General features: G+C 42.7%; 1 protein-coding gene across 5 annotated transcripts in view; it reads right to left on the bottom strand.

The window, feature by feature from the left end:
* MLLT3 (MLLT3 super elongation complex subunit) overlaps positions 1-22313 on the bottom strand; it is a 141116-nt gene that overhangs the window by 56222 nt on the left and 62581 nt on the right. For 4 of the 5 annotated variants that reach the window (XM_066988034.1, XM_066988033.1, XM_066988032.1 and 1 more), the window contains 2 exons: positions 21445-21527; positions 17458-17601 (listed from right to left, as the gene is read on the bottom strand). In XM_066988034.1, the coding sequence (XP_066844135.1) occupies positions 17458-17601; positions 21445-21527 (227 nt within the window). The remainder of the gene's footprint in view (positions 1-17457; positions 17602-21444; positions 21528-22313) is intronic. The other variant, XM_066988036.1, reaches the window with a different exon arrangement.

Raw genomic sequence — 22313 nt, 5'->3', positions numbered from 1 at the left:
GTTGTCAACAGTGACAGTTATGGGAAAAAATACAAGCACAGGACAAATAATGGAGAATTATTCTTTCCCTGTCCCCTACCTCCTCTCAGTGATCTATGGTTTAGGGAATTCCTGCACCAGAAACTGTATCCATATCATTGTTTTTAATAATGCTAATGCTAACTTAAAAATCACAGAAAAGTTTGGGCTGGAAGAGACTTTTAAAGATAGTGAAGAATTTCTTCCTTACAGGAAAAGTACTTCCTCTTGAATATTTTAAACCCAGTGTACGAATTCCATTTCCATTCCACCTAAATCTCCCCTCTTTTAGTTTAAAATCATTACCACTTGTCCTATTACTACACTCCCTGACAGAGTTCCTCTCCTGCTTTCTTGTAGACTCCCATTAGGTACTAGAAGGCTGCGATGAGGTCTCCCCAGTCTTTTCTTCTCCAGGCTGAACAACCACAACTTTCTCAGCCTGTCTTTGTAGGAGAAGTGCTCCAGACCTCTGATCATCTTTGTGGCCCTCCTCTGGACTTGCTCTAACAGCTCCATGTCCTTCTTATGTTGGGGGCCACAGAGCTGAGTATCTCAGCTCTGAGTATCCAGAGCTCTCTGTTGGAGCTCTGAGTATCTCAGAGCTCTCTCACAAGAGCAGAGTATTGGGGGCAAATTATCTCCCTCGACTTGCTGGCCATGCTGCTTTTGATGCAGCTCAGAAAATGGTTGGCCTTTTGGACTGTAAGCCCAGACTGCCAGCTCATGTTTAGCTTTTCATCCAACAACATGCCCAAATCCTTCTCATAAGGGCTGCTCTCAATCCATTCTCCACCCAGCCTGTATTCACGTTTGGGATTGCCCTGACCCAGGTGCAGCACCTTGCACTTGTCTTGAACTCCATGAGGTTCACACAGGCCCACCTCTCGAGCCTGTACAGCTCCATCCCTTCTCTCAAGCACATTGACCGCAGCACACAGCTTGGTGTCATGGGCAAACTTGCTGAGGGGGCACTCAATTTCACTGTCCATATCACTGACAGAGATGTTATACTGCACCGGTCCCAATACCATGGAATGTACTGCGGAATGCCATTCCCTGTGGAATGCCATTTGTCACTGGTCTCCACTTGGACATCAAGATCTTGACTGCAACTCTCTGAATGCAACCATCCAATTTTTAATCCAGTGAGTGGTCCATCCATCAAACCATGTCTCTCCAATTTAGAATCACAGAATCATAGAAAATCCAAGCTGGAAGGGATCCACAAGGATCATTGAATCCAACTCCTGCATCCCCAAAGCACCCTCCAATAAAAAACTGAAAATCAGACCATGTGTCTTGAGAGCACTGTCTGAACACTTCTTGAACTCTAGCAGGCTCAGTCCTGTGACTGCTGCCCTGGGGATCCTATTCCAGTGCCTGACCACCCTCTTGCCGAAAAACCTCTTGATGCCTAACCTGAACCTCACCTGTCACAGCTTCAAGATGTTCCCTTAGGTCCTATCACTGGTTACCAGAGAGCAGAGCTCAGCGCCTGCCCCTCCGCTCCCCTCGTGAAGAAGTTGTAGATAATAATAAGGTCTCCCATCAGTCTCCTCTTCTTCAGACTTGACAATCCAAGTGACTTCAGCTGCTCCTCATAACGTCTTCTCCTGTACACCCTTTACAATATTTGTTGCCCTACTTCAGACAGTAACATCTTTGTTATACTGTGGCACAGTATCGAAAGCTTTACTGAAATCCAGAAAGATTACATTGGCTGGCTTCCTTTGGTCAACGAGTTGGGTGATGTTGTCACAGAAGGAAATTACGTTTGCTAGACATGACCTTCCCATAGTGAACCCATGTTGGCTCTGACCAATGACTGTGTTGCCCTTTACGTGTTTTTCAGTAACTCCCACAATAATCTTCTCCATAATTTTAGCAGGCACTGAAGTGAGACTGACAGGCCTGTAATTGCCCACATCTTTTTTGCCCTTCTTGAAAATTGAGACCACATTTGCCAGCCTCCAGACAACTGGGACCTCTCCAGATTCCCAACACCATTGAAAAATAGTTGAGGAAGGTCCCACAATGACATCAGCCAACTCTGAGTACTCTGGGATGAATCCCATAATGCCCCATGGACTTGTACGGATCCAGGCGGAGCAGCAAATCCCACGCAAGTTCAGGGTTATCTAGGAATTTATCATCCCCACAGTCAGAGTCCTCCAACTCAGGGCAGCAGGAGTCCCAGAGCCCATCACTGGTGTTGAAAACAGAGGCGAAAAATGCATCAAACATCTCTGCTTTGTCTGTGTCTCTCTTTGTTAGGCGACCATCCTCATTAAGTATCAGACCAGTGTTTGCTCAGGTCCTCCTTTTCCTGTTAACATACTTCAAAAAGCCTTATCAAAACTCTTTGAGTATGACCATCCGTCCAATCCCTTACCCACCGAGTGGTCCGTCCATCCAATCCATGTCTTTCCAATTGAGAGACAAGGATATCATGGTGTGAAATGCTTTGCACAAGTCCAGGCAGATAACGTCAGTTGCTCTTCCATCAATGCTGTAACCCCATCATAGGCCACCAGATTTGTCAGTCTGAATCTGCCCTTAGTGAAGCCATGCTGGCTGTCACCAATCACCTCCTTATTTTCCATGTGCCGTGGCATAGTTTCCAGGAGGATCTGCTCCCCTGTAAACTGCCTCAAAATCTTGAACTCCACCATTTCATGGTCACTGCAGCCAAGGCTGCCCTTCTGCTTCATATCCCCACCAGCCCCTCTTTTTTGTTGAGAACATGGTCCAGCACAGCACCTCTGTCCTTGGAGAAGGAAGTTATTATTGATGCGTTCCAGGAACCTCCCTGGATTGTTTATACCCTGCTGTGTTGTCCCTCCAACATGAATCAGAGCAGTTGAAGTCCCCCAAAAGAGCCAGGACTTGTGAATATGAGGCTGCTCTTATGTACCAACAGAGGGCCTCAACCACTCAATCTTTTTGATCACTGTAATGTCACCTGTCCCTGCCCTCCCTTTAATCCTGACCCATAAGCTATCTGTCAGCTCCTCATCCATCCCCAGGCAGAGCTCCATGTACTCCAGCTGCCCATTGACACAGACAGCAACATCCCGTTGTCATCTCCCCTGCCTGTCCTTCTTAAAGAGCCTGTATCCTTCCATTCCAACACTCCAGCTGTGGAAGCCATCCCACCACATCTCTGTAACGTAAGTAAAATCATAGCCCTGCAGTGTGTGCACGTCTCTAACTCCTCTTGTTTATCTGCCATGCTACGGGTGCTAGCACAGAGACATTTGACATCTGAGTTGGGCCTCCGATGAAGGTGACTGACTGGCTGGAGTGGCTGGAACTCCTTTGTGCTGCCCTTCGGGTGCTCTCCAGCTGACCCATGACCCTTCTCCAGGCTCTGGGCACCTATCACTGACACTGGTGTCCAACTGGGATAAGCGAGACTGATTGAGGTTCCCCTCCCACCACAACTCTAGTTTAAAACCCTCCTCACTATCTTGGCAAGCCAGTGACTGAAGATGTTCTTCCCCTCCTCTAACAGGTGGACCCCATCAGCCCCACCAGACCAGGTTTCTCAAAGCTAGTTCCACGGTCTCAGTAGCTGAACCCCTGTCTGTGGCACTAGCCCTGTAACCACCTGTTGATTTACCCTTTCAATCCCCTTCCCTTTGACTGGGTGGGCAGATGAAAAATCTGCCTGAGCTCCTGAGTCCTTTACTGCTGCTCCCAGGGCTCTGTAGTCCTTCATACTCCTCAGGCTGCTCCTGGCTTTATTACTGGTGCCCATGTGAAACACACAGCAGTAGATAACAGTCAGTGGACTGTACGAGACTTGGTAGTCTCTTGGTGATATCCCTGATACAAGCCCCCAGTAAGCCTCTAGAATGCGTCAGGTTGGATGCCTCTGTACCTCTCAGAAGAGAGTCACCTGCTACCATTACCTGTCATTTTTTCTTGGCCACGATGGTTGTTATACAGGGAAGAGATCAGGCTGCCTTACTTAGTTCCAGTTCCTTATTCATCCACTCCTGATGTGATCGATCCTTCCTCTTCAAGCTGCAGAGCAGTGAAGCAGTTCTGCAAGGGCACCTCAGGCTTCAGGGTAAGTCTCTTCCCCCTGCTGGTCCTTGCTGTTGCAAGCTTCCATTCTTCCGCATTATTAGCTCTCCCTCCCTCCGATGTGCTGGTGGGGAAGTTTCTGTTTGCTTGGTCATGGGCTGTGGGTGCATTGCAGACTGTGCTAAGAACCAGCTAACTCAATCTCGGCCTCCCTGATATTAAACCAGCCTTCTCACCACCTCACACAGCTCACCGACCTGCTGAGGTCCTCAACACAGGCACACTTTTTATGGGCAGGTCTGCCTCCTGCCTCTGCCACAGGAAAAGGCCCAGGGACTTCCAGCCATCCAAGGTCTGCACTGCAGCCTCTCCCTTCAGCAGCTCCATGTGGGTGGAGAGGCACCGGCCACTGCTGGGGTAGGTGGTGCAGAGCCCCAGCCAGAGCTGCAGCCTATGCTCTCAGATGAGTGCCCACCATTCTGCTGAAGAGGTTGAAGTAGGACGAGTGCCCTTGACCTGTGCAGATGGTCACAGGACATGTACCTCAAGCCTCCCATTCAGCCAGCAGGACAGCCCTCCTCTGAAGAGGCACTCTCCCACACAAACTGCCGCACTGTGCCCTGGTCACCGGTGCTCCCTAGGGTTGCCTTTCGTGGCAGTGGGGGTTTTACAGTGCACGGCTCTGTACGAAGATGGCTGGCAGCTGTGGAAGCTGGCTGATCACACAAGGATCAAGAGAAACAGGAGAAAATTGCCTGATGAAATCAAGGATATGGCTTAGTCAATACACAATGCCCGGTAGGGTTTCAGGGGATCACTGTTAGATCTGAGTGTGTTGAAGGTATGATGGCTTCTTCACAGCTGATGGAGATTTCTCAAACCTCAAACTTTCTCTCCTGAAACTGTAGTAAAAAAACAGCAACAACAACGCCACTAAAAGAGAGAAGGAGATGAAAAAAACATCCTTGTCCTAAGTCCTACAAATAGTTGGTAGCAAAAAGATGACTAAAGCTGAGTGGTTGCATCAGGCACGAATGACTTTGAAGTGCTGGAAGAGACCAACAAGCAGCTACATGGTACAGACAAAGATGGTTTCTCAAAAGGAAATTTGATAGTGCTGGGCAGCTCTCTGTGGTCATGGCCATGCTGTACCAGTGACATGAGAAAACACTCAGGGAATCTAAACACTAGGCTGAAAAGGACACTTGCAATGCAAGTTTCACTGGCAGCATATTATACAAGGCTTCAAATATCAAACTCAGCAGTAGATAGAAAGGCAGTCTCAACACAAACTTCAGAATAAAACAGGAAAAATGGCTACCACTGGCAAGCCTGCAAACTTTGGAAGGGATACAGTATCTGAATAAAACATGTTCTACGTTAACTGGCAAGGAATTAAACTAGCACTTAAAAAATTAAAGGCAAACTTTTAAGCGTGAGACTATAGAGATGAGGAGAGCATAGAAAAAACAGATTGGGATGATACATCTTTCTGGATAAAAATAGGAAAAAGAAATTCAGGTAAGAAACGATACAGTCTGAACAAAAGGAGTTCTGTTTTAAGTACACAACATAAATTAGATAATTAGGCAATTAGATACAACTACCCTCTATAAATGTTAAAAGATTATAAAAATTTTCGGTGGATTAGAGGACCTGGTTCTGAATGACAAAGCAACGCGACCAACAGAAAACAACTAGTCTCACAGTATAACAATCAGGGTTGAGATGATGCAGAAATGAGAGATTAGGTTGAACTAAAACATGTCCATGTTTTTTGTTTTGCTCTGTTTAAGTCTCAATTAAAAAAGCTTTATCTATTGGTGATAACTTCAGAATCCTCACAAACTTTAATAACTCTTTACACCCATAGGTGTGCATGATATATGTGACAAGAAGGAGCGCTTCTACAAACAGGCAGATGAACAGGAAGGCTAAGAACAATGTGTGTCCACTGCTCAATGAGGCAAGGGATTTTGTGACAAAGGACTTGGCTGATAAACTCTTTTAGCCTGTTTTCTCTAGTAAGACCTCTTTCCGTCAGGCCTCCAAAGTCCCTGAGAGTCCTCAGAAAGTCTAGAGGAGTGAGGCAGTGCCCACAAAAGACAATGAAATTAGGGAGCACTTCGTCCACACGGCCACTCACATTCAAGGTACCAGATGGGATGTGAGGGTCATGAAGGAGCCAGCCAGTACCACCGCAATATGTCTAACATCCTTAAAACTTCATGGTGATTGGGATGGGTTCCTTATGATGACAGAAAGGCAAATGTCACACTCCTCTTCAAGAGCAAGAAGGAAGACCCAGAGAACAACAGGCCTGTCAGCTTCACCTCAGTTCCTGGGAAGATGATGGAGAAAACCCACCTGGAAGACACTTTCAGACACTCAAAGGACAAGAAGGTGACACAGAGAAGTCAGCATAAGTTTGGTAAGAGCACTCCTGCCCAATTAACACAACTAACTGGACTGATTCCTGTGATTCACATTGTGGATAAGGGGAAAGGCATAAGTGTAGCATACCTTAATTTTACGCAAAGCTTTGTGCATATTTGCCATAGCCTCCTTGCAGCCAGATCTATGAGATATGAGATAGATGAATAGAAGAGACAGGTGGGAAACCGGATGGAATACTGGTTGCAAAGGGTCCTGCTGAGATGCACGAGGTCCAGCTGGAGGCTAGTAACTACAGTTATCCCTCTAGATTCAATGCTTGTTTTAGAGCTGTTTAATGTTTTCATTAATGACCCAATGGATCAAGTGAACTGTCAGCAAGTTTGCAGACGATACACAGAGAACTATTGTTCAGAGAGACCCCCTGTGTTGTTCAGGAGAAGCTCCACCATACAACATGAGAGTTGGGGTAGATGATGTTCAAAGAAGAGAATAAAAAAGGGTAGATAAGTTATTTCATAAGGCACATAAAAAGCTAGTGAGTGAAGCCAACTCCCAAGAAAGCTAGCCTGAAATCTACTGAACATGGAGAGATGATGACTACTGGTCAAGACAAAGAACACAGACCAATACCAGCACAGATTAATAGAAAAACTAATTGATGTGAATGAGCAAAAACAGGAAAAAACACAGATGTCCACTGATGTTATTCCTTGTCCTGCTCCAAAGAGTATCAGCTCTAGCAGCACCAAAGACTGCAGTTAATGGACAGTTTTGAGAGGGGAGTTATTTTAATAATCCAAGTCAGAGACACATTCCACTCACTTCCTCTGTGAAACGAGAGCTAGAGCATCAGTGTAGGCAGCTCCTTAACACACAATAATAAACCAGGGCAAGAGAAAACTACTTCAAATTTCCCTTTTTTTTTTTTAACACTGTAACTAGGAAGTTTCCTATACCACTGTTAGTAAGCCATTCCTTAAAAAAAATTTAGCTTAGCATAGGAAAGAGTTAACATCAAAAATAAGGTTTAACAAGATCTCTTCCTAATAACACATCCAAGAAAAAAATAGGAAAACAATGCAAGACTAAACCTTAGTGGAGCATACAAATACATTAACATCTTGCTGGTATTATCTACTATAGTTACTATCTCCCACCACAGAGCAAAAGCATAAGTGTACATAAACTATCTTTTACTGTCATTGCCGTTGCAGGCAAATATACAAGATAGCTATTTTTCCTTTTTTAAACACTCTTCCTATCAGTCAAATCCTAGAGAAAAATGGTATCATTTTGCCGTATGTATCACTATGTCATAAACCACTATATAGAGACAAGTATTCAAACAGAGCTCCTCACAGTACTTTCATGCCTCCAGTTCACCAAACATCCACTTTGCCACCCTGTATCTATTGGGCTAGTAACTGAAACCTTTGTCTGCCAGTTGTTTTAAATAAAAGGGCAAGGGCAAAGGAAAAGTTAATTCTCCCAAAACATAGTAGGTAGAACTGGTATTCATATTGGGAAGGAACAATTGTACCTGCTTCATCCATCTGAAGTGACCAGTCCCCATAATGCTCAGACTGCAGGCACCCTCTAAGTCCATTCCAATTTGATACTCAAAACAACTGAATACCATGGAACAAAAAGTTCTTGCATGCTGTGTTTGATTTATGTAGTTCTGTGTACCGGTGAACAAAGGAACAGATCAGGGAACAACTGTGTACCATCAATTAACTACATAATCACAGAATCAGAGGACAGTCCATGTTGGAAGGGACCTCAGAAGATCATCAGGTTTGACCTTTCATGGGAAAAAGGAGCCTAAAAGAGATTACCTAGCAGACTGACAAATCATGTCCCAGATGAGTTCGTTCCAGCAATTGATTCTTACTGTAAAAAGTCTCATATCAAGAAGGTACCTCTACCAGTGTAACTTGTATCCATTGTCCCTTGTCTTCTCCATATAGCTCCTTGTGAACAAAGAGACCTCTGTCTTCTTTGTAGGCACTCTAAGTACTCAAATATAGTGAAAAGGTTCCCCCAGGCCTTCTCTTTTCCATGGTGAAAAGACCTAACTCCTTCAGTCTCTCTCTATAAGGCAGGTTCTCCAGCCTTTTGATCACCCTCATGACCGTTCTTCAGACCCTCTCAAGTCTGTCTCTTTTTTTGAATGATAGGGACCAGAACTAGACACAGTACCCTAGGTGCTGCCTGACAAGCACCAAGTAGGGTGGGATGATCGTATCTCTGTCTCTTCTAGTAATGCCACTGCGGATGCGTCCCAGGACCTGATTTGTTTCCATTACTGCAGCAATACCAACTCATGTTCAGTTTGTCATCCGCCAGGACTGCCAGCTCCCTTTCAACAAGGCTATTCCTGCCACTGCACAGATCCTGGCATACACTGGGCTCTTTGGATATCTTGTCCCAGGTATAGGACCTCGCAGTTGCCTTGGTTAAACCTGATATAATTTTTGTTTGCCCACTCTTCCAGCCTGTCCATGTCTCTCTGTAAGACAGCTCTCCCTCTGAGGTGTCCACCTCATCACTCAGTTCAGTACCATCAGCAAACATGGTCATGATGCTTTCAATCCCATCAGCCAAATCATTTATGAAGATATATAAGGAGTCGTAGCATTCTATGATGGATTGACTTCATCAGTGGACAAGGCAAAAGCAACTGATGTCATCTACCTCGAATTCTATAAGGTTGTTGACATGGTCCCACAATACCCTTACCTCTAAATTAGAGACATGGATTTGAGAGTTGCTCTGTTCAGTGGAAAAGGAATTGGCTGAGTGGTTGCATCCAGAGCGTGACAGTCAACAGCTCAATGTCCAGGTAGAGACCAATAACGAGTCATGTTCCTCAACAGGCATTACTGGGACTAGTACTGTTTAACATCTTTGTCAGTGATGTGGACAGTGAAATTGAGTGCACCCTCAGCAAGTTAGCCTATGACACCAAGCTGTATGGTGCAGTCAACACACTGGAAGGAAGGGATGTCTTCCAGAGAGGCTTGGACAGGCTTGAGAGGTGGGGCTGGGTGAACCTCATGGAGTTCAACAAGGCCAAGTGCAAGGTGCTGCACCTGGGTCAGGGCAATCCCAAACATGAATACAGGCTGGGTGGAGAATGGATTGAGAGCAGCCCTTATGAGAAGGACTTGGGCATGCTGGTCGATGAAAAACTAAACATGAGCTGGCAGTCTGGGCCTTCTCACTGCATGTCAACTCCATCCTGGGCTGCATCAAAAGCAAGAGAGGTGATTCTCCCCCTCTACTCTATTTTCATTAGACACCACCTAGAAACTGCATTCAGCTCTGGGGTCCCCAACATAAGAAGGACATGAAACTGTTAGAGCAAGTCCAGAGGAGGGTCACAAAGATGATCAGAGAACTGGAGCACCTCTCCTATGAAGACCTCTCCTCTGCTGCCTGGCAGAGAAGGACCTGGGAGTACTGGTTGATAGTTGGCTGAATATGAGCCAGCAGTGTGCTCAGGTGGCCAAGAAGGCCAACAGCATCCTGGCTTGCATAAGAAGCAGTGTGGCCAGCAGGGCTAGGGAGGTGATTGTCCCCCTGTACTCGGCTCTGGTGAGGCCGCACCTCAAGTACTGTGTTCAGTTTTGGGCCCCTCGCTACAGGAAGGACATGGAGGTGCTTGAGAGAGTCCAGAGAAGGGCGACCAAGCTGGTGAGGGGTCTGGAGAACAAGTCTTACGAGGAGCGGCTGGGGTTGTTTAGCCTGGAGAAGAGGAGGCTGAGGGGAGACCTCATCGCTCTCTATAGGTACCTTAAAGGAGGCTGTAGAGAGGTGGGGGTTGGTCTATTCTCCTACGTGCCTAGTGACAGGACGGGGGGGAATGGGCTAAAGTTGCGCCAGGGGAGGTTTAGCTTGGATGTTAGGAAGAACTTCTTCACTGAAAGGGTTGTTAGGCATTGGAATGGACTGCTCAGGGAGGTGGTTAAGTCGCCATCCCTGGAGGTCTTTAAAAGACGTTTAGATGTAGCCCTTAGTGATATGGTTTAGTGTAGGACTTGTTAGTGTTTGGTCAGAGGTTGGACTAGATGATCTTGGAGGTCTCTTCCAACCTAGATGATTCTGTGATTCTGTGAAGACAGGTTGAGGAAGTAGGTGTTGTTGAGCCTGGAGAAGAGAAGACTCTGGGGAGACCTCATTACAGCCTTCTCGTACCTAACGGGGGCTTACAACCTACAAGAAAGGAGGAGAGAAACTCTTTGTCAGAGGTGTAGTAATAGGACAAGTGGTAATGACTTCAAACTGAAAGAGGGTAGATTTAGATTATATAGCCAAAAAATAATCACAGTGAGGGCAGTGAGGCACTGGAGGAGGTTACCCAGAGAAGTTGTAAATGTCCAGAGGCATTTAAAGGGAGCTTGGCTAGATGATCTTTAATTGTCCCTTCAAAACTATTCTATGATTCTATAGATTTCATATTGAATTGGGAGCCCTTTTTCCCAGCAAGTTGGGCAACATTATGAAACCATAACACCTGTACATAATCCTGCTCACCACTGATTTACAAGGTGCCCTACAAAAATTGACCTGACCAAGACAAGTGTTATCAACCAACATGTTAAACAGCTTGGAGTACCCAGCTATCCAACAAGAGCATCCTTTTATCAAAACTCCAAACATTGCTTTTTAGATCTGAGTACAGAAAGCATGAAAAACAGCCTCAAAATGTTCGATAGTAGCTGGTCTTCTCTCACTGACAATTTCTGCAAACATGCATCCTGTGACTCCTGATATGCAATAATCAGTCCTACCATACTATACAGATTTTCACACAGTTAAAAAACTGCACAAGCTGTCACAGTTATTCCACATCAAGACAATCTCCTCAAAGCACATTAGAGTTTCTTTAGAGGAATGAAGCATTATCAAAAAGCTCATCTGTCTCCTACTTTTTGTTTTCCAGAATACAAGAAGGCCATCACAGCTGGAATAATCTTGCCTCAAAAGGGTCCACACCAAGCTACCTCATGTTTCATTTAATTAGCTGGTAATCCAGGAACACCTCCACACAGCAGTCTTAGACAAGTAGATAAAATTCTCCATAACACGCTGCTGAAATATTTGAATTGTACTTCTAGTCTGTTTTATTACATATCTGTTAGAATTCCAGGCAAAATGGCCCATTACATTTCTGCAGCACTGAAGATGCAATTATACTTGTCTGGCATACAGAATAAGCTGATTTCTTTGTGTGGTCCTGGGCTGCAGCCACCCCACACCATTTCACAGTGAAGAACAAGTTCATTCACTACTGAAAGCACTAAGAGAAACAACAAACATAATTTCCCTGAACTACTATTATTCCTATTCAAAAAAATGATGATAATACCACTAACAAAAACCTATAGCCTAAAGGGAATAGAAAATCTTTTTGAATTCTTTTAAGTTATTTGCTTGAAACTAAAGTAATATATAGTTAAAGAAAACTCAATTACCTAATTATGAAAAGCACAAGGTTAAAGATAATCCCTTCCCTCGAGCAGCATTATACCTGAAGTTGGCTCTGGGTAAAAGCCAACTCTTCCAACTGACACTGAAGAATTGCAAAGAAAAAGGAAGGGGAGAGAAGAGGGAAATCCCCATGATTTCATCTTCATTATATGGACAAAGAACATGTTTTAAAACATGTATTACATAGGTTTCTGGAGTATTTGGAAAGATCTCTCTAAACTTTAACAGAGTGACAACACAAAGGTTTGAAAAAAATAGAAAGCAGTGTTTTGGATTTTTTTTTTTTGAAAACCTGAATTTCTATACTCCGACACATTTTGTGTGTTTTTTTTTTTAAAAACTGCACTCCGTTCAGTGTCTTTCTTCCCTCTTGACTCACAAATAGAAACATATTACCTATTAGTTTCTCATCATTAGGTAGTACACTGTGAAAGTAGTGGAAAAAATTTCTGAAGTTCGCTGTGGAAATAACATTTTCTAAGGGAAATGTAATTTACAGTAGATATGGAGACAGAAAAGAGAATTATACTGAATATTTTGACTGAATTTGCCCAGTATACTTAGAAAACATTTTTTTTCTCCATAAACCTTTATTTACATTTATGAGAACGAATGTAGGTAAAAGGCAGAGAAAGACTTAAGCATAACTAAAAATTTTTCAGGGCATAGGGGAAAGCTCATTGTACAAAACGTGTCTGAAGATGGCAAACCCGATGAAGGACTTTGCTAATTGAACGTAGCCTCTGTAAGATTGAACCAAAGGTTTCTATTTATCTCCCTGAGTACAGAAATACATTTTCTGAAGCCAATCTTCCTATGCGGCTAAAAAAGTAATTCTCAGATTCTAGTCATAAGTGGTGTTCCCCAGGGGGCAGTGTTGGGGCCCATCCCCTTTAGCGTCTTTATTGATGATTTAGACAAGGGAACTGAGTGTTCCCTCAGCAAGTTTGCAGATGACACCAAGCTGGGGGGAAATGTCAATCTGCGAGCGGGTAGGAAGGCCCTGCAGAGGGACCTGGACAGGATGGGTCAATGGGCAGAGGCCAATGGGATGAGGTGCAACATGGCTAAGTGCCGGGTCCTGCACTTTGGTCACAACAACCCCATGCAGCGCTGCAGGCTTGGGGCAGAGTGGCTGGAAAGCTGTGCAAAAGAAAAGGATCTAGGGATGCTGGTTGACTCTCACCTGAACATGAGCCAGCAGGGTGCCCAGGTGGCCAAGGCCAACAGCATCCTGGCTTGTATCAGGAATAGTGTAGCCAGCAGGACCAGGGAGGTGATCGTTCCCCTGTACTCAGCTCTGGCCAGGCTGCACATTGAGTACTGTGTTCAGTTTTGGGCCCCTCAGTACAAGAAGGATATCGAGGCCCTGGAGCGTGCCCAGAGAAGGGCTACAAAGCTGGTGAAGGCCTGGAACACAAGTCCTGTGAGGAGCGGCTGAGGGAGCTGGGGTTGTTGTTTGGTCTGGAGAAAAAGAGGCTCAGGGGAGACCTTATTGCTCTCTACAGCTATTTGAAAGGAAGGTGTGGGGAGCTGGGGATCAACCTCTCCTTGCAGATAACTAGTGACAGGACTAGAGGGAATGACCTCAAGTTGCACCAGGAGAGGTTCAGGTTGGAAATCAGGAGACATTTCTTCTCAGAAGGAGCAGTCAGGCATTGGAACAGGCTGCCCAGGGAAGTGGTGGAGTCACCGTCCCTGGGGGTGTTTAAGGAAAGGTTGGACCTGGTGCTTAGGGACATGGTTTAGTGGCTGACAGTGGTAGTAAGGGGATGGTTGGACCAGATTATCTTGGAGATCTTCTTGACGATTTTTTTCAACCCTAATAATTCTATCATTGAAAGCCTGTAGTTTGGTAACCTCCTGCTAATCAAGACTGAGGGCACATTTATGCTTCAGTTCTCATGATATCAAATGTAACACTAAGATAGAAATATTTCACAGAGTTTATCTTATTGACTGGCACCACTCTCACTATCATGCTTAGCTTAGTGGGTAGTAGTGGATATAGAAACACTGCACAGTTGTGCAGTTTAGCTACCTGGGATATCCAAGCGTTACTCTTACTCTCTCAGTGAGCCGCAGGAGAACCAGACCAACCTTTGGGCACATGATGGACAGGATACATATGGAGAAGGTATGAATGGGAACCAGAAGGCAGCACTGGCAATCTCTGTGCTTTTTTTTTTTCCTTTAAGAAATAGGCTATTACTCTGATAGACAGAAGAATATCGGCTCTAGCAAATATTCCTTGCTAATTTGCATTTGGGATACGATGAGGTATGTGGTGTGAGTGAAGAGCAGAGTTGTGAACATCCAAATGATATCTCAAGAAAATTCTACAGCAAGAAGTAAATGCTTAGACAGGACTAAAATGCTTAGACTGGACTACTCTGAAAAAGGCAGCATGCAAAGAAATTCCAGGTTCAGCTCCTGAGTGAAGCCAAATACTTCCAAAAGTAAACACAAACTGCAGCTGTTCTTCTAACTTGCTTCCTTAAAGCGTATGCCTTGTTTTACATTTAAATGATGTGTTGGGTGCATAATGTTTTATATAAAGCCTGCAGTTCTTTCTTCAGAAGGATATAGTCTTTGTTATATAAAAATGTTCTTTAAAATGATAAATATTCATGTTTAGTAGTCTACTTCAGTTGAACTACATCTCCCCTGACTTTTCCTTGGAGAAAAAAATACTAATGAGAGGTCTGGGTTTTGAGATGCACAGAAATTAAGTGGTTTACACTATTACATATAAGCATGTCAGCAGAAGTCCTCCACCTTCAAGTGCTTTTCCTAAAGCTACCACTCAACATTTTGCCTTAATATAGTACCTCATTCATTTTGAAGGACATTAACCTGATTTTGCCTGCCTTGTCACTGGTTGAGGAAAATTCAGCAACTAATTACTCTTTTTCTTAGAGGCAGTTGTAAGCTAGCAGTATTAATTACTGACATTTAAGTAAGTGCAAAATCTACCTCTTATATTTGATTTTCCTGTAAATGCCTTTCTCAGCCTAAAGCACTGTAGTTACAAATAAGTTCGCGTATCATGGATTCATTCAACTGTCTATTCTACCTACACTTGGAAGTGAGAGCTAGCTTTCAACAACTAAAACAAAACACATGGACAGCATGTCATAAAAGTATAATGGACCTTTCAATGTTGGGAGATGTAAGCCCTTCATGAAGACCTTTAACACTGAGACAGACAGAACATTATTAGATCATGTCTCCTGAGTCAGTTGGACATACCCCTAGGTCAGAAAACCTAAAGAGAAGAATGAATGAATGAATGACAGCTTCAAGAAAGAGACCCATTTCTTAGAACCAGATTGGAGAAATTAAAAAAAAAAAAGCATTTTGCCTCCTCCAGAAGACAAAACAGTTCACATCATTGCCTTTTAAGAATGCTGATATGTTCAGGAAAAGACTTCAATTAAAACATCCTGTATTTCATTGTTTACAATTAGGCAGCATTTTTGCCTGTGTTAATTCAAGAAACATAAAATTAGAAGACACATAAAATGAACAATACAAGGGGATGTTCAGTGTTATTTTTTTTTCCTTTTTACTCAACCCACTCTGTCAAAGTCCCTGCCAGAATACATTTAGATTTATTACACTTGTGGGTAAAACTTGTTGACTGACAACTGACCTGATTATGATTAATATTAAAGCAGTTGCTCATGAAGTTTTCCAGAGTACAATCTTGATGTTTTATTTGGAAACCCACTAAAAAGGCAATATACTGTCCAGACATGCATACCCTCTTACACCTAATAAATGCAAACAAAAAACACAGCTCGTGCTTCTATTTCAAAATCTCTACAGTAGTAACAGATCTCTTTTCCAGGAGGATAACAAGGTCTTTCACACTATGCCTACTACTTACTTATGCTTTGTTTTCAAAGATCCTCATCAGCAGACAGAATATTCACAAACTAGCTCCCTCTTATCTTGATTCCAGAACCTACTGTTGTGTATTTGCTTTAAATAGGGCTAACCATTTTTGATACTTATGACTGCCAAAAAATATAAAGATAAGCATTGGCCTAATATAGATACACAAGATGTAGGCTTGCACATCTCTATTTGTGGCCCACAGGAGACAGAACATACTCCTATTCATCAACCTAATAGGGAAGGGAAGTGGATGACACTCAAAAAAAGCAGGGCTGCCACCAGTAGGAACCCAGACAGGCTGGAGGAACAAGTTCATAAAATTCTCATGAGACATAGGACAAATGCTAAGACCTGCAGCCACGCAGCCTTGGAAGGAGAGCAGCTTTGGAGGATAGCCCTGGGTGCTGATGGCAGTGAGCTGAGCTGAGGCCAGCCATGTGCCTAAGAAGCAGTACCTGGGGTGGTAGGAGCAAGGCATGGCCCTAGAGGCAGGGGAGAGCAGGAGCTGTCCGCTCTGCTTGGTGCTCTAGATGCTGCTCCTGTTTCTGGGAACCAGAGTACAGGAAAAACACACAAACAGGCAGGAGGGGAGGGGAGGCACCAAGGCGGTGGTGCTGGAGGCCTTGCCTGCGAGGCGAGGCTGCGGAGTGGGGCCGGTTCAGCCAGAAGAAGGGGCGGCTGCGGGGGGCTCCCAGCAGCAGTCCCAGCACCGACGGAGGAGACGTGTCCGGGCTCTGCCCAGCCGTGCCTGGTAGGAGGGAGGGAGGCAGGGCACATGTTGAGGCACGAGGGGCTCAGGATGGAGATGAGGAGAAACCTTTTCCCCACCAGGACAGCCTGGCCATGGAGCTGGGGCCCAGGCAGGTTGGGACACTGCAGCACAGGCTTCGTGTCCCAGCTGGTTGAAGCCCTGAGCAGCCCGGCCTGAGCCTCTTGTGGTTCCTGCCAGAATGAGTGATCCTGCCATTATGTGAAATTCAGCAGAGCCCTAACAGACAAAATGTCATATAAATACGTTTCTAAAGGTATGACCCTTTCTTCCCTCTGAAGAGGCTAACTTCCTTTGAACTTTTTCATACCCACTAATTCTAAAAATTTGTGAACAAGTCTTGGTAAATTTTCTGGTTCAGACTGTGTAATATATATTATATAAAGTGCAGCACGCTTACCTGTACTTACTGTTTCTAATTTGTTCTACAACTACTGAATTCATTCTGCTTATATAAAGTTATTTCTCTTTAAATGACAAAGATTTTATGCTCTTATTACTCTCATCAAAATAGCCCTTCTGTATTTCACCTGTGGAGTGTCAAGCAAGCAATGCTTCATGTATAAGGCCTAAGATCTGTTTTGCAGAAATAAATATGAATCACTTGGTTGTTAAGAGGCATCAAATGCAACTACCTAATTGTCTATTTGAGGTAGGCACATGCTCATTTGTTCACCCATTCAACTTAAAAACAAGCACTGAGCTCTTCTACTAAGTTAATCACAAAGACACTTCACTTAGTTTCACTGCCAGGTCAATCTCTATTACACTAATCATGCACCAGCAATAAGCAGCAACATCTTTATTGTAATTGCTTTTGACACGGGTGCAGGACTCACCCCTCCTGCCTTTAGCAGCTTTCTTCTGAATTCCTCTGTCGGGTTGTTGAAAGTGAGCTTTTCACAGCGGAGGTGATTTACAGGTGGGTGGCCTTCAAGGTGCAGGAATAAGTCATAGTCAAATCGAACTTTCTTAGGTTCTTCCTGAGGGTTGAAAATAACCAGACAGAAAGATCTAACACCAAAACTAACTAAATTGAAAACAAGGGCTACATAAGACTGTCAATTAAAATTAAAATTATGTTGTTTTTAACCATTCTATGTTCTGAGAGAATTCCTTCTGACACAGCCCATCAGCTGAGCTACAGTAAATCAGAGAAGTTCCTATCAGCCCACGATAACACATGGTAAAATGCATGAACTTCAAGCTGTCCTGACAAGGCTTAGTTGAAAGTGTTACACCACATCTGGCATAGGCTAAAGACATGTATATCATGATTCAATTTACACTAGTTAACTCAGTCACCAACACAATCATTTCAATCATTTCTGAGCTGTAGATAGTAAAGGCAACACTGCAGTAAATTCTTGGATGCAAATTCTTCCTTAGATCCCAAAAAGTTGTAAAAAAGGCTAAGAACGAAACTGTTGCAGCAAACTATATTTGAACTCCCATGTATGGTATCTGTTCCTTTATTAATGATACTTTTTTGCCTTGAACCATTGTGGCCAGATAGAATTCAAGTATTCCACCACAGCTTCCAAGCATTTAAAGTCATCTGCCACTGTAGTAAAAAAAATGAAACTGAATGTTCCCTGTACCAATATGGAGGGAGAAAGAACAGGAAAAGCAAATTTATCTTGGAAGAAAATGCTCTACTGTTCTGAGAAATTGTCAGCTGAAAAAAGGACACTACAGTGACTATATAGACTACCAAAACCAGAGAAAGATATTAAGTACGTTTTGTGTTATACATTTACAAAGTTCTGTTCCAGAAGTTTAGAAATAAATTAATAATAAATTATTATTTATTATTAAACATTTAAGTGCTCTTTTAAAGCAACATTAAATAGCCCTTTCTCCAAGGATCCAGATGTGCAAAAGAAGCCACCAAACCAATGTCAGTCTTAAGGTAGAATACAAGTAAAAGGGTAAATTCAGGAAAGGCTAGCAAAAAGGGAACCAAAAGGGAAGAAGAGGAAGACACAGCAAAATCTCAGCATATAACCCACATTGCATCTGATCAAGATGTGCTCTGTTCAGTGACAGAAATATCAAATGCTTTAAAAAAATCACATTAAAAAATGTTGTTTTGATTCAGGATTCCAAGGATGCAAAGAACAGGAAGTATAGAAATCTCTAAAAGTAATACTGTACAAGTCATTTTTCAAGCACAGTCAAGGGCTCAGCATCCCATCTAAACTTGGAGCAGAGACAACAGAAAGAGACCTGAGATCAGAGGCCTGCATTTGCTTATTTCTGAAGACAGAAGAGAGTAGTTGCCTTATACGGGCTCTTTTCTTCATGGACCATTTTCAAAGGCTACCATGGATGAAGACATTTCTTATCATTAAAGATGAACACATGATTTCTTGCAAAAAAAAATTTGAAGTGCTTCTTAGAAAATGGTCATGTTGCTATAGGGAATCAGCTGGTATCAGCAGCTTTGTCATAAAAGCAGAGTTACAAGAATTTACAAACTGAAGTCTTCAAAGAATTCTGTAGAAAGTTAGATGAACATAACCAATAATTTCAAATCAAACTTTCACTAAACAAAGCACTCCCTTTAGCACTGCCATTACTTCAAAACAGTCCTGAGAGAGAAGACAGAATATAGTGCAGTTTATGAACCTTATTCTAAACTGACTGTTTTTTTCCAGAGTAGAAGTCTTTCCACCTAAAAGCCTTTTTTTCCAAGGACTTCGTCTCAACGGCTATATCCTGATGATGATGTTGATTACATTTTTGGCAGAGGATGGTTTTCTATTTCCACAATCCTTTCGAGCTTGGAACATTTTCTGTCAGGGCGAAATGCCTATTAGATTTTCTACCAATTTCTGTTTAGTTCTGGGAAGGGATGCACTTTCTCCCTGATCCAAGTGGCATCCTGTACTCCTGCCCTCTCCATTCATTAGGGTTCCTTATGAACCAGAAGAGTTTTCTACCTTGAGTAAGTGATGATGTTCTGTCTCCTCTTCCTCCTTCCATCTTCTGTTTTTCAGTTCTGGCATACTTGGAAGTATGGAAGCATCTTGGAGTAGGATGAGTAGCTGAGCCACCAGAAAGCAGTGATTTGCCTCAGGAATGCCAGTTCCACTTTTATGCCACTTTTCCTTCGGATTGTACTGGCCCCAGAAAGGGTATGCTGCTATAACTATATGAAAGCTAGCCGACTCACACTTCAACTGCTGCTGGTTGTGTTCCATTACACCAAAACAGGGTCAGGGATGTTTGCGAACTTCCTAATTCTACATGCTGCTTGAGGGTGAGCTAAGTTGTAATTACTGATGCCCTCTTGATTTCAGTCTAAACAACAACTCCTGAGGAGAACTCCTGAGACTCTCAGGTCTCCACAGTCAAAGGCAATCAGAAGTCTGAGTGAAAAACAGAAAAAGAAATGTGGGGCAGGAAGATTTCTGTAGAGATGCTTCAATGAATCAACGTCTTCTGACTTGGTCCACCTGGTTTGGGGGTGAGCTCTTAATAGATGAGCTAAAAAGAATATTTTTGTTTTCTTTAATAAAATCTGATTTCTTGTAATGAATCAAACTGCTTTCATAACTGAAACAGAGCTAAAAAGCATTCCGAAGAGGTCAGTCAACTTTGAGACATTTCTGTTTCCCTTTCCAACAGGTAACGGGGTGGGTAGACTGAGCCCTATTCCTCACAGATTGATACAGGGAACATATCAAAATTAACTTCAAAACCTACAACTTAGAAAGTGCCTCAGCAGAATTATCTACACCTTACACCTTGACAGAGTTTCTGTGAAAGACAATACTGGAACTTCTACCTGAAAGCACACAGAGCTAACAAAGTTGTACTCTAACCCAAATTACATGAGCAAGGTTCCAGCAAAAAGTCTTATTATGCATCTGTTTTCTTGTCATTTTAGCTTTCCACCAAGCATTTGACATATTAAAGGTAATAAAAAACCGACTTGATTAAAATGATGTTATAAAATAACTAGGTAAGTACCTTAGAAGCATATGTGAAGTATAATAGGGCCACCAAAACACATCATATACAAAAGGAACCTATAATATTGCAACTATTAAAAAATTTTTCATTAAGTCTAAGATATCAGGCAAGCTTTCTCCTCTTTAATTCCACCCAAGTCCAATTCTTTTCATCTAAACAAGTTAAGAGTAACAGAACCCATTATGTACATTAAAGGAAATCTCTGTATTTGCTATCTAAAGGACTGCACTTACTGTGCAGTATTTACTTAGACTTTAAATTTGAGATATCACAATAATGCAAGCATTGTAGAATGACACTAATTTTCCTTTTAAACTATGCCCCCTGGTAATGTTGAGTAGAATCAATGTTCATGTATAAGCTAAAAGAATGTTTTTGCAGACTTAGGACACAGGATTAAAAAAGACTCTCTATCAAAGACCAAAAAAGTGAACAAATTATAAAGATCAGCAATACTCACAACAGAACAATGGGTTCATTATGAAATCAACATGATCAAGATCAGCTTCCTTCAAATTTTTAAAGTGGCTTTTGAGCTTCCTGAAGCATTATTTAAAGCCTGTCTACTTTTGAGTAATGTGTTCTTCTAAGTATCTACTGAATAATTCATCTTCTTTAATTTACTAGGTAATCCTAACTTCAGAGAATTATCTACTAAATATAGTTAGATATTTCTAAATGTTAGTGACTTTGAATTAAAAGCAGTTACAAATGCATCCTTAAACCTTAATTATAACTGTGTTTATGAATTAAAATACACATCTTAAAAGACTTCTATATAGTTTGTTTTAGTTTTTATTTTTGTTGCTTTTTTTTCCTGTTTTAAATGAAAAGTGATTCCTTACCTTATTTTTGAAGTAAACCTCAATTGGCAAAATGAAACCAGCATACCCAGATTCTTCAACTTTGTAGGGAGGATCCTTACACACTGAAAAAGAGAAAAACATCTATTTAACAGAAAGGTTTGAAAAACAAAACATGAGTAAATAATCTGCAACAACACTTCCTTGAAAACACTATTAGAAAGCTGCACACATAGTAGGACACTTTTGCACATATCCTACTGGTCACGCTTCCTGTAATGCAGCCCAGAAAATGGTTGGCCTTCTGGGCTGTAAGCCCGCACTGCCAGCTCATGCTTAGTTTTTCATCCACCAACATACCCAAGTCCTTCTCATAAGGGCTGCTCTCAATCCATTCTCCACCCAGCCTGTATTCATGTTTGGGATTGTCCTGACCCAGCCACAGCACCTTGCACTTGTCCTGGAAACTTCATGAGGTTCACACATGCCAACCTCTCTCAAGTCCGTCCAGCTCCATTTGGATGGCATCCCTTCCCTCCGCATGTTGAGCATACCACACAGCCTGGTGTCATGGGCAAACTTGCTGAGGATGCACTCAATACCACCGTCCACATCACCAACAAAGATCCCAATACCGACCCCTGAGGGATATGACTCATTATTGGTCTCTACCTGGACATTGAGCTGTTAAGCCATTGCTGTGAGAATGGAAAATTTGGAGGATTCCACCCTGAGAAATTTACATATGTAGAGGGCAGAAGGATTGCCCTTCATGCATTCATAACCTAATACTAATAAAATCCTAATTCCAATAAATGTAATTTAAATAAATACTTAAATTAGAAGTAATGGTAATAAAATAAAAATCTGTATTGTCAGGGTAGGCAGTGGGAAAGCATGCAATATGACAC

This window comes from Anser cygnoides, chromosome Z (assembly GCF_040182565.1).
Source record: "Anser cygnoides isolate HZ-2024a breed goose chromosome Z, Taihu_goose_T2T_genome, whole genome shotgun sequence".
Taxonomy (NCBI): Eukaryota; Metazoa; Chordata; class Aves; order Anseriformes; family Anatidae; genus Anser; species Anser cygnoides.
The sequence above is the reverse complement of the archived record's forward strand: the minus strand, read 5'-3'. Positions and strand labels throughout refer to the sequence as shown.